Source organism: Candoia aspera, chromosome 6 (genome assembly GCF_035149785.1).
Source record: "Candoia aspera isolate rCanAsp1 chromosome 6, rCanAsp1.hap2, whole genome shotgun sequence".
In the NCBI taxonomy this organism is placed as follows: domain Eukaryota; kingdom Metazoa; phylum Chordata; class Lepidosauria; order Squamata; family Boidae; genus Candoia; species Candoia aspera.
In genome coordinates this window covers 72,166,407-72,178,419 of record NC_086158.1, presented here as the reverse complement: position 1 = coordinate 72,178,419, position 12,013 = coordinate 72,166,407, and the positions used below count along the sequence as shown (strand labels likewise).

Below are 12,013 nucleotides of genomic sequence, written 5' to 3'. Positions count from 1 at the left end.
TGCTTAATGACCGCAGCCAGAACTGGTGTTGTAAATCAGTGCAATCATGTGACGTTTCACTTTACAGCTGTGTTGCTTAGCAGCCGAGTTGCCAGTTCCAACTGTGGTCGGTAAGTGAGGATTACCTGTAGACATAACTTGTTTGGCTTTCCACAATGCTTTTGACGGAGTATCTATCCAGGGGCCTGTGTGTTTGAAAAAAGTTATGGTGGTGGCCCACAGAAAAAAGGGCAGGTCTTCACCTACTCAGTTGCACCCCATCTTGATGTTTTTTATACCCCTCTACACTACAGACGCCTGTGGCTCTAACCACAGGGTCCATGGTATTATTGGAGGGAGATGATAGCTCTTCTTATTGATCTGTAACTGATCAACAGAGAATGTAAATTCCTGGGCAGTTGTCATAATTAAAGGACATTATATGAGATCGCGTGGGATTATTTAATCTGTTCATAAATAATCTGAAGCTGGGATAATCAGTGAAAAAGATTAATTTGCAGGTAATATAACAAAATGAAATTCTAATAGGATGAGAAGAGATTCAGACAAAGGCACTACTCACTGGAGCTCCCAAGTGCTAAACTGCGGGTAAGGTCTGAATGGCAGTGATTAAGTGGGAAAAAGATCATTGGAGTGAGAACCAAGAGTTGATTTAGAGCAGATTTAAAAAAGCACTCCTTCAGACATACAATGGACTTGCACTTGCATTGCACTAAGATATAGTTTTGACAACTGTGGTGATGGTCTCTAGGAGGCTGACATCATTTGAGTGACACTGGGAGGGGAGGAGCTTATCTGGAGCATTCATCTGGTGATTTTCCACAGTAGTAGAAGATTGGAAGTAGTGGTAGGATGAACCATACGTCCCAGAGGATTAAACAAATTCACAATAACTAGATGGCACCTTCTAATAGAGAAGCAATATAAATAACAGAAGCTGGGAAACCAGAGCATGATAGGACTGTTGTTTTTAAAAATGAGAACTTCCAGAAGCACCTATCGGGTCACTAAAGAAAGTAGAATGATGCAATGGGGGGACCAGCTGCATTTGATCACATGCTAACGGCAACAGAAAATACTGTAGATCATCCTGCTCACACCAGTTCTAATAAGGAGACAAAGAAGATTGGGTATGACATTTTTCAAGAGGGGGCTGATTGCCCTGGGCCTATCCACATGGAGAGAACCCCATCCAAAGTATAATTTAAAATTATCAGTATTTCTCATTCTAGGCAGTATAATTAATTTAAAAATATAAGGTCAAGAATTGTTTTTGCAACTTAGGTTTCTTCACATGCTCCTGATTATTGTGTTATTGGCTTCAATGGATCAAAAACCATGGAAAAAAATGGACTTAGGTGGAAGTATGTCTAAGGGTGAGTGTGTGTGCACGCTCACTGGAGGTTCTGCCCTTGGACCTCCCAGAATCTTAAAAAGCTCCTGCCTCCATTTGAAACTCTTCTGCTTCTTTGAATTCCTTATCACTGTTTTTGTTCTTGAGAAACAGGAGTGTGGACATTATGCACATACCTGCATATACTCCACTAGGGCATGAGAATGGTACTGGGATCTTCTTCTGCTCATGTTCACTTGGAGGAGGCTCATAACTGTCATCACAGTTGTCTTCTGTGGGAACCACATACATCTCAGAATCGGAGTGGTGATCTGGATTTTCATAATCGCTGTCCTAGAAGCAGAATATTGCTGAATTTCTTAGGAACTATCAAATGCAACTTTTAAAAATGATTCAATATATTATGAGCTCTGAAGCTCAACACCTAAAAGAATCCTTTACTTAATGACACCCAAATATGTGAGCCATTACCTAAAGTCCCATAATTTTGTGCCATACACGTATATTTATGATCTTCTGATTGTAATGTGAAATAATTATTTTCAGATATGAATAGTCTATCATAGTCTAATTGTGTGTCAGGCCAGTGCATCTATCTCCTAGATGGTGGGATGCTAGCAAAAGTCTTTGGGCTTACAAGATAATTTTTATAATAGAGATCATGGCTTGCATACAGTAGCATGAGCCTGCTAGGGATACAAGTGGGCTTTGGTTGTGCTTGTAGCATGCTGGCCAAAGTGTGTCCAAATTAGCTGACACTGTCCCTACTATTAGATGAGAATGCTGCCTGTGGCACAGTATGACTAGCCTGATGTATGCCGTCTCTATCTTACTAAAAAGCATTATGCGTAAGCCTTGATTGGCAAAAGCCATAATGGGTATCAGAGGTTAATATCTATGGGCCCATCAACCTTCATGGCATATGGAACACTGTGATTTAGAATGTAAGAGAAGTAAAGAGCCTGAATTAATGAATGAAGAAAAGAAAGAAGGTATGTTGTGGTCTGTGAAACTAAGGGGAAGAGTGTAATAGATCTGAATAAAGGTAAAGACAAAGGTTTATCTTGTAACATGGAGTTGATGAATGCATGCAGGGAAGTGAGGACGTTGGTTTAATGATGAATGAAAGGGCTAAAATGTATGTCAGAAAGTATAAATTGATATTATCTTATAGTTGCCTATGAAAGTAGGAATCTGTAAGTTGGTGATAGGTGCATGATGGTAATAGGAGCTGTGATAGTGGAAGAACCAGAGATGAGTGTGAATGAATGTGATCTGGCTAAAACAAAATTCTGCTAGGTGACATAGATTAATGGATGGGAACAAGTTCAGAAATACTGTGAGAATGATTTGGCCATCAAAAGAGCAAAGGAATGAGAATGTGACTCTTTGGGGAATATGTGCTTAGAAAAAGGTCTTCTTTCAATTCATGGTTGAAGCATGCCTATTTGTGCATCACATGGAAAAGGTGTGAATTGAAAAGCATTGATTTGATTGTTTATGAGGAAAGATGAGAGAATCCATGAAGGATACAAAAATATTAAGAAGGTCTGAATGTGGGACAGGCCATTATTTGGTAATGTCAGCAGTGGATCTTGAAAAGAATGGACATGGTAGAAGTGGAAAAAAGTGGAGAAAAAACAGTAACTGCAGGAAGAAAAATAATGAATCCCATATGAAAAAGTATTACAAGACAAATTACTCTCCCATCAAAATGAAGAGAAGGATGAAATGGAAGAGGCTATGAAGAAAAGAACTCACATAAGAGAATGACAGTATACAGATGTTAGAAGCACCAGGGCTTGATGAAATCAGACCTAGCTACATAGATACTTACTGAGCAGCTGGCAACTTACTACAGATACCCACATTAAAACAGGGCTTTGGCCTACAATGGAGTGGTTATCATCTTTCAAATTAACCCACATCACAGGACTATAAGGATTATATTGGACAGAGAAACTTCATCATCCACGTAGAGTAAAATTGGGAGATGCCTATCAGCTAATTTAGGGGCATGGGTATCAAGTCTCTGAAGCATTCTGAGCAGATCCTATATAGACAAAAAATTCTTGTTTCTAATTCATAAGCTATACAATAAAACTGGCCTTAGAGTAAGATGTTAATTGGGGAGGGGATCTTTCTGATTTTATTCAGAAGCTATTTCATGTTGCTCTGATATTCTCAGAGTAATAATGTGACCAAAAAGAAAACAGGAAGGAAGGAAGGAAGGAAGGAAGGAAGGAAGGAAGGAAGGAAGGACCTTGCTTCTCTTCCTTGATGAAACCAATAAATAAGATCAGCTGCAGACCAAGGATCTATGGCACTGAATTTACTGCAGCCATCTGGCTGTGAAACAGCATTGTAGGAGTGCCAGAGATTCATATGAGATGTTAAATGGAACCACAATTAATCACCATAAGAACATTTGATCTTCTTTTGAGTCTGGCTGAGATGGCATTTGATGCTCTGATCTCAATGCCAACTTTAGTTCCAGCTGTCTTCATTACAAGCATTTAGGTACTATATGTAAGGGTGGCTGAATACACATACAATATGGATAAGCTTTCTAAAAAAGTGTGTCTGCCCTTCAAAACAGTGTGATGTGTGGACTTTTTAGATGGATGGATGGATGGATGGATGGATGGATGAACAGACAGACAGACATGACCTAGAGCAATTTTCTTAAAGCAGCAGATGCCTGGAAATTTGGGGATCCCAACACATCCAGAAGACTCAAGTTGGGAAAAGCTAATATAGACTGAAAAATTCACACAATTTATGGCTGTGTACGTGTGATGTTTGTGGAGGAAGGGGAATCCACAACCTCACGACTGAAATCCTGCCTCTTTTTTTAATGTGTGATTAAATAGTCACTGCTGCCCTCTCTGTTTTGACTGCCCCTGCTGATGCTCTGGATATGTGTGTGATGAATAAACTTACAAAGTCATCTGACCACTGTTCTTCTTCTTCTGTATGGTCTAAAATAAAAATCAGAATTAATTTGTTAGTCAAAATATTTAAACAGTCATGTGAGCAAGATGTCATCGAAACTCCATCTACAAATGTCCCCATCTTAACTATTATACAGTTCTGTAATAAAGCTGGGATTACATAAATATTAATTCAGTATTTATATAAGTATATATGGAAAACCAGATAGATTGGGCCCAGTCGCATTTATGGACACACTAAAACATGTTCAACTTAAGCTGTATGGATTTCAACTGATTTATGGTCAGAAAGATTAATGTTGGATTCTACCCACTGAAATTAGTGAAAATAAATAACACAGTTAAATGGTTGGCAGTAAACTCTTTAAGGATTATTCTTCTTCTGGATTATATTCGTTTTTAATATAGGAGGCATACCAAAAGTCAGGCCCTATAGACAATATATTATATAAATTATATTAAATGTGTGAATTGGCTGCCATTTTCTTCTAAACACTTTGTTACTTGTTTGATGCATGACCTTTGAGCATTCCTAAGTACAGTAACATTTTCTCTGGAAAAAATTAATAAAAAATTGTATTGTGATTGGCCTGTGGGGTCTGACTTTTGATAAACCCTGTATGTTTTTGTTTTAAAATCAAAACACCAGTTAGGATAAGCAAATCAAATATTTTTTAATTATACTGAATTCTAGGATAATCTGTGTGGGGTGAGATTTGATAATCAAGTTGTACTGTATCTACAATCTTTGCATTTTATGGGAAAATATTTCCTCTTCTCTCTCATTTCTGGTCAGTTCTCATATGCCTAGTGGGATCTTTGTAGGGTTGAAAGCATTCCTGCAGATAAATTTAATGCTAGAAATTGATGTTTTATTTTGTTGCACACCAGCCTCCTAATTAACTGTTTAATTTAAAAATGTTATTTATCAAATCAGGAGCCAGGAGGAGAACTATAGTTTCCCATCCCCAGGGGAATACACAAGGAGAATTAAAAAGAAAAATCAAGATGGTAACATACAAAGAGAAAGGGTGGGGCTTAAATCATGGCTACCATCTTGACTTTTTTTGACTTGCCTTGCAGACATCCCTACTTATTCCTATTATATGCACTTAAGGATCATGGCCAAGTAGATGGGCATTTGCTCCCTGATCCATGCACAATTTGGCCTGCCGTTTAAGGAAGTAAAACAAACGAAACAAAATAAACACAACCACAACGATGAAGTAGTTACATTGATGGTTGTTCTATTATCTCAGCTACTGGTTATTATTTTGTGTTCCTTGCTGGTTTTTAAATACTGTCAGCTGCCCAGAGTTGCTTTGATGAGATAGGTGGCTATATAAATAATAAAATAAAATAAAATAAAAGGCTTTGCTGGGATATGAGCAAAGTAACTTCCCACAAGTTGAGTTCAGGAGTCTGTTCAGAAGTGTGACTAAAACTGCAGCTATAAATCTTGCCTGTGGAAATCTATTTGCCTGCCTGCCTGCCATCCATCCATCCATTGCCAGGTTGTTGTAGTGATTAAGGCATCAGGCTAGAAACCGGGAGACTGTGAATTCTAGTCCTGCCTCAGGCACAAAGCCAGCTGGGTGACCTTGGCCTGTCACCCACTCTCAGCCCTAGGAAGCAGGCAAGAGCAAACCACTTCTGAAATATTGCCAAGAAAATTGCAGGGATTAGTCCAGGCAGTCACTAGAAGTCAACACTGACTCAAAGGTGCACGCACACACCTTTGTTGGCCTTAGTCAATTACCGTTTGGAGAACAAAACTGCACATGCTCCATGGCCTGCCCTAAAGCTCTTCAACTTAGTTAGCTTCCTTTTGCAATGTGCTGAAGGAAGCTCCCCATTGTCACTCTTGTTAGGCCAGTTGGAATGAGAAGATACCTTGTCCTTCATCTTTCAAAAATGTCAAATTATTTATTAATCAAATCAAATCTTTATTATGGTCAAAGATCAGCACAATTTATTTATTTATGGTCCCAGTCCTTGTTCTTCAGAAAGGGAAGTGTGCTGGGTGACCTCAGTCACAATGGCTGTGCGCTGCTTCATCTGCAGCATGACTTCCTGGATTTAGGTTTTACAAATAATACCAAATAATGTGTGGGAAACTAAAACAAGTGTTCTTACAAGCACAAGTGACAAGTAGAGATGTTCTCTGGGCGAATATTCTTGTTATCTGCAAAGTGTTCCGTAAGACAAATGAGAACTCAGAGACAGCATCTTGCATGTTAGTTAGGAAAGCTAGAACTGAGATATAGTTAGATTATAAAGGATCTTCAGAGTGGATCTTCCTTAAATCACTCCCTACGTAGAGTAGTGCTTTTCTGCTGAGCTTCACAAATGGTGCTCTGAAGTATTCCTCCAAGATGTAGCTGAATAAAGGTTCCAGGTAATTTATTTTTATTTATTTTACCGTTTTATTTTTGTCCCGCCTTCATTATTTTTATAAATAACTCAAGGCGGCGAACATACCAAATACTTCCTCCTCCTATTTTTCCCACAACAACCACCCTGTGAGGTGGGTTGGGCTGAGAGAGAGTGGCTGGCCCAAGGTCACCCAGCCGGCTTTCAGGCCTAAGGCGGGACTAGAACTCACAGCCTCCTGGTTATCTGCTTGTTAGGACATGACCTTCAAGCTGATGCAACTTTCCATGGTTTACCCTAGTTTCTAAAAGCAGAGAAAATTATCCTGCTTTCTTTGTGGTGCTGCAGGATCTAAGTATGATCAACAGGACATTTATGACCAAGTATGCACTGAAGACACTCTTACTATATAGTATATTCTGCATTCACTGAGAGACGTTATCTTAGCAAGTGGGAAACATTTCTTTTGTGTAACTCCCATATAACTGAGAAAACATTTACACATTCTAGTCACGTAGCTCAACTGACAGGCACAACTCAGGAAAACTAGGGACTGTCTTCCACCCTAACTGATGTGATGCTTGCAGACACACACACAATCACCTTGAATCCTAGACCCATGATTAACACGCCTGCATCAAACTTAAGACCTAATAACAGTGTTAACAGTGTCAAGCTCATACCTGGAACATAATCAACTGGTGGTATGCTTGGTGGAGGTTTACTTGTTAACCTGTGGGAAAAAAATGTCATTTTTCATTTTGTATATAATGTGGGATGGCAACAGTTGGTACAAGAACTACAGCAACTACAGAAAGCCAGTAACAAAAGACCCATGCAGCTGACAAGAATTCCAGAGAGGCTAAGCAAAACAAAGATAACAATGCAAAGGAATCATGGCTTTCAGTCAGTGCTGGAAAAAAATATGTATATTCAGACATGGCTACTTCTGCAGAAAAGATGATAAACAGACAATTGCAGGTGTAAGATATGCAGGTTGCTGGTTAGTCAAGCCATAGAATGTAATATATGCAATGCAAAATAGAACATGGACCTTGTATTTTTAACAGGATGTGATAGAATTGGCTTCAGAATTTCTTGCTATTTAAAACAGGAGTGGTTCCTTCACTTCAATCAATATTTTGTAGTTGAAAAAAAGACTTATTGCCTTGTTTTCTAATTGTACTGGGCTTCAGAAAGACTGAAGGCCAAGTCTGATTCCTTTCATCATGAAAAATGCTACTGATTTATGCAAATCTGATCAGAGTAGGATCTCAGGTCATAAGCAATTTTAACTGAAATAGCCTGCTGAAGTGGATGCAACTCCTTCAAGACAAAACTCCTTCAAGATTTTGAAGGAGAAGACTGGACCCCATAACCTAGATATGCAGCATCCAAAAGTTGCAAACTCTGGTGTTTTCTTTGGGCCAGGAAACAAATGACTGGTGAGATCATGGCTTCCTAGCTATGATTGTTCCATCCCTACCCAGAAACCCTCGTTCCATGATTCTTAAATTACATTTTCAGCAGTCACCACTGTAAACAACCTTGGCTGGTCTTGAAAAGACTAAGTAGGTCCTATAGGCGTATGGGAGACCACAAGGAACTTCCAAGGTAGGTGAAACTGGGAAATTATTTCAAAGTTTAAAAAATAATAACATAACTAGTATTTGTATATTAATTTTTAATAACAATTATTATCAGAGCAGATGGCTGCTGACCTTAAAGAAAGCTAAACAGGATCAGACCTGGTCAATTTTTGGATGGGAGACATAAGAGACTTCCACGAGGAAGTCCCAAGAAAGAGCAAGAAGAATGGCTGGATTGGGAAACTGAAAAAAATATCCCAAGAGGAGAAGATGGACATGGAGTCACCGAAATTCAATCTTCCCTCAGGGGAGCTTTTACCTTGCATTTAATGTAAGCACCTTTTTTTTCTATTGACCTTATTCACTACCTTGAGCATGGTCAGCTGGAAAGAAAGGGAATGTTTCTGAAACAGATTTACTAAGTGCTTTTCAAAGTGTCCTCAGGCATGAACAAATGAGAATGATGCCAGGAGCCTAAGGCACCAGGGAACCAACAAAAAAACCTTCTCATGTTGCCCTCCTCCTGAGTTTCACTCTCCCAGAGCTGAATAGAAGCTCACTAGGAAGAATACAAGAAAGACAATTATTGGGTCAGCAAAGCATTTTTGACATTGTCTGCATCCTCCAGACTCACAGAAATCTATTCGAAAGCAGCATCTAAAGTCAAAGCCAAGAAAGAATGGGCATTTAACTAAGTCCATGCCAGTGAGGAAATTATTCTAATTAATTTACAGAACTAAAACTGCCAGAATTTGAATCCAAACTACTACATGAAAGCCCAAAATAACTCTTCTTTAAATAGGAGTCTACTGGAAAGCGCTTCTAAGATTGGGGTATGGCGATGGGGGTCATCTTTTTTTTTTTTTTTTACAATTGGGGAGAACTGCCCTTTCCAACTTTTTTTCCCAGCCTCCAGCAACTATAAGGATTGTGGCTGGTGGTCCAGAACACAGGGCCACCAAAAATCAGCATTTTTGCTGTAGTATTTCAGCAGTGAAATCTGGGAGTTCTCTGGAGGCAGCAAAAATCTGGCTGGGGAGAGCACTGTGCACTGCTTGCCCCTTTCCCACAGTGTGGTTAGTTTACTTGGTAATTCTGAATACCTCTTCTCTGGGAATAAATCCCATCAAACTCCACGAGGTTTACTTCTGTGTAGATACAGATACCATCATTGGGCTGTTAACCATGTTCAAGGAAGACAAACTTCCCAATTATTCCTTCCCCTGTCCTCTCCCCCTCTGAAAAGTTCCTGTAGAAGGTTAGAGAGTTAGGGTTGGATAATGTGCACAAATTGCTGGGAGAAATTTGATGGATGTTCACACTCAATTTCAGTCAATTCTTGCCCTATTCATTACATCCTGCACCTCGTAAGGAGGGTCTCTGACAATCTGGAGAAGTCTTTCTCAACCTTGGCAACTTTAAGATGTGTGGACTGGCTGGGGAATTCTGGGAGTTGAAGTCCATGCTTCTTAAAGCTGCCAAGGTTGAGAAATACTAATCTGGAGTGTATCACTGCAGAAATCAGACTGGTCAGAATTTGTACTTCTTCACTTACACCTTAAGGGACATAATCTTTTACCTATGGAGCTTAGCATACAGTAGAAGAATTCCTTGATCACCACATCAGATTTCTATATTAATTTGAGGCTGGCCAGTTACTTCTAGAGATGGGGTTGGCCTTTACCAAGCATTTAATGTATTTCGAGCTAATTGCTGAATTTAGAAAATACTTGCAGGTCCCCACATCTCCCCACATGCCTGGGGGAGATGTGCCCAACTGGAGTTTTCTGCAGCATGTGCTGAATCAGATCTGCTTATAAAAATAATATGTTTTTAAGCACTACATCATAAATTCCCAGCATGTATCATATAATAAGTGCTACAGGAGGTGCTCTTTTGATGAGATCAATATTCTAGACCCCTTGTTCTGCACCTGTAGGAAAAGGACACGGAGAGCTAGATGGATTAGCTGGGGCAAGAGCCTATGGATGGATCTGATGAAAAGGAAGGAAGAGAGAAAGTCATGCTTCTAATCCTTGCTCAGTAAGTGTGGGCTGGAGCCCACGCAGCAAATGCAAACATCATCACACTGAAAGCAGGCAACAGGACTTCATGCTAAACAATCAGCGCTTGTGCAATGCTAAATTGTCATACCGATCCCATGTATTTTTTCCAGTTTTGCATATTAAGGCCACTTGCTCATTTTGGAACCTAAACATTGACAGGAGAAAAAGGAATAAACAAAACAGTGTTTCTCAAGTAGACTAGGTTTGTTTGCTTATGAAGGTTTTTATCACTAATTTTATTTTTTTAATAAATGGAATTGCCTAAGACATGCATGCTACCAATTATTTTTGTAGTATTATCTCAAATACATCCAAAAGCTTAATGGTCACTTAAGGCAGCCACATTCACTTGGGATAAGTTTTTGTTGCTCTAGTTGGGAGCTGCAAAAATACTCCTTTTTAAAAACTCAAGTGACGTTTGGCAGTTGAATGAAATAAAGGGCAAACTCCTTCGAGTGTGTTTCCCTTGTACATAGGAATTTCAAGATTGCAGCCAAGGAATGCTCAGAGTCATGTACCCTTGTGACAATCGTCTACTTTCATGAGTTCTGCCATGAAGAAGAGTGTGGCTGGCTGATTAGGAAAGATAAACTTCGCTTGATTTGGTCTTTGACAGTAGCTTGTTCTTAAGAAATCAGCAGAGACATAAAAAGTTCAATGGCATCAATGCCAGCGGATAAAGAGCAGGGATAGATTATATACAAATAATGATGCCCTTCTTGCTAACCCTTATTATAAAACCCTCATCATATGCTGTATGATGTTTCCAGCTACCTGAGAGAATCTTAACCTTCGATTAGAGTTTCAGTACCATCAGGAGCTCTCTAGAGGCAGAAATTCCATGTTATATTACCAGTTCCCCTTTTGTGTTCAGCTCTGTTACAATTCATTGCCTTCCTTTTGATGCTGTTTCCTTTTTCTTCACATGCTTCCACTCATTACTCTGACTTGACTCAGCATAGGAAAGTATCTGTGCATTCTCAAGGTGCAATGTGCTGCTGGGGCTCACAGAATGGGTTGGTCAAGAAATGATGATTCATTCTCGGGATTTAAGGGGCACTTAAAAGCAAAAGTCTACCTTCCTTCTTTCCTCCTTTTCTTTCAAAAGTCAAAGTCTTTGGGTTGGGCACTGAATTGCAGTTGCTTTTGATACACCTCCTGCAGGCTTGATATCTTAACTCTGCAAATTGCTTAAGCAACTGCTGATCTTAGAGATGTCACTGTATCGAGAGAGGGCTAGTCATACAGCTTTTAAAATGTGCTCATTAACCAGCCAAACTTCTGAACCCTGAGAATGTTGCCATATTACCAGTAGGACTCTGATATTCTTTACATTTTGCCTAGGGGGGGGGAAAACATAAAATACAGCTTCTCTTATCGCTTTAGCAGAGAAGCCACTCCATCTTGTCCTTGGCTTCAGGAAGCAAAATATACTGAACTGGCCTCCTCACCCCCTCCCCAACCCACCCTTTTCTTGCAAGGCAATCCCATTAGCAAAAGACCTATACCGTATGTGACTGTGAGTTCTTGTTTCCAATATTATTTCTGGCATTGTTTCTCTGTTTTGAGTCAATATAAACTCTCTTTTGCTGTTTACCAAATGACAGGCACCTGCTTAGCCAACACCTGAACTAATAACCTTATGCATACTACACAAATAGAGAGTTGCAGAACTGC

At 39.5% G+C, this 12,013-nt stretch overlaps 1 protein-coding gene across 1 annotated transcript in view; it reads right to left on the bottom strand.

Annotated features, from left to right (window-relative positions):
• Positions 1-12,013, bottom strand: part of BLNK (B cell linker) — a 112,455-nt gene that overhangs the window by 21,889 nt on the left and 78,553 nt on the right. Inside the window, exons 5-8 of the mRNA XM_063307376.1 lie at positions 10,425-10,481; positions 7,365-7,414; positions 4,298-4,335; positions 1,531-1,687 (exon numbers count right to left, since the gene is read on the bottom strand). Coding sequence (XP_063163446.1) covers positions 1,531-1,687; positions 4,298-4,335; positions 7,365-7,414; positions 10,425-10,481 — 302 coding nt within the window. The remainder of the gene's footprint in view (positions 1-1,530; positions 1,688-4,297; positions 4,336-7,364; positions 7,415-10,424; positions 10,482-12,013) is intronic.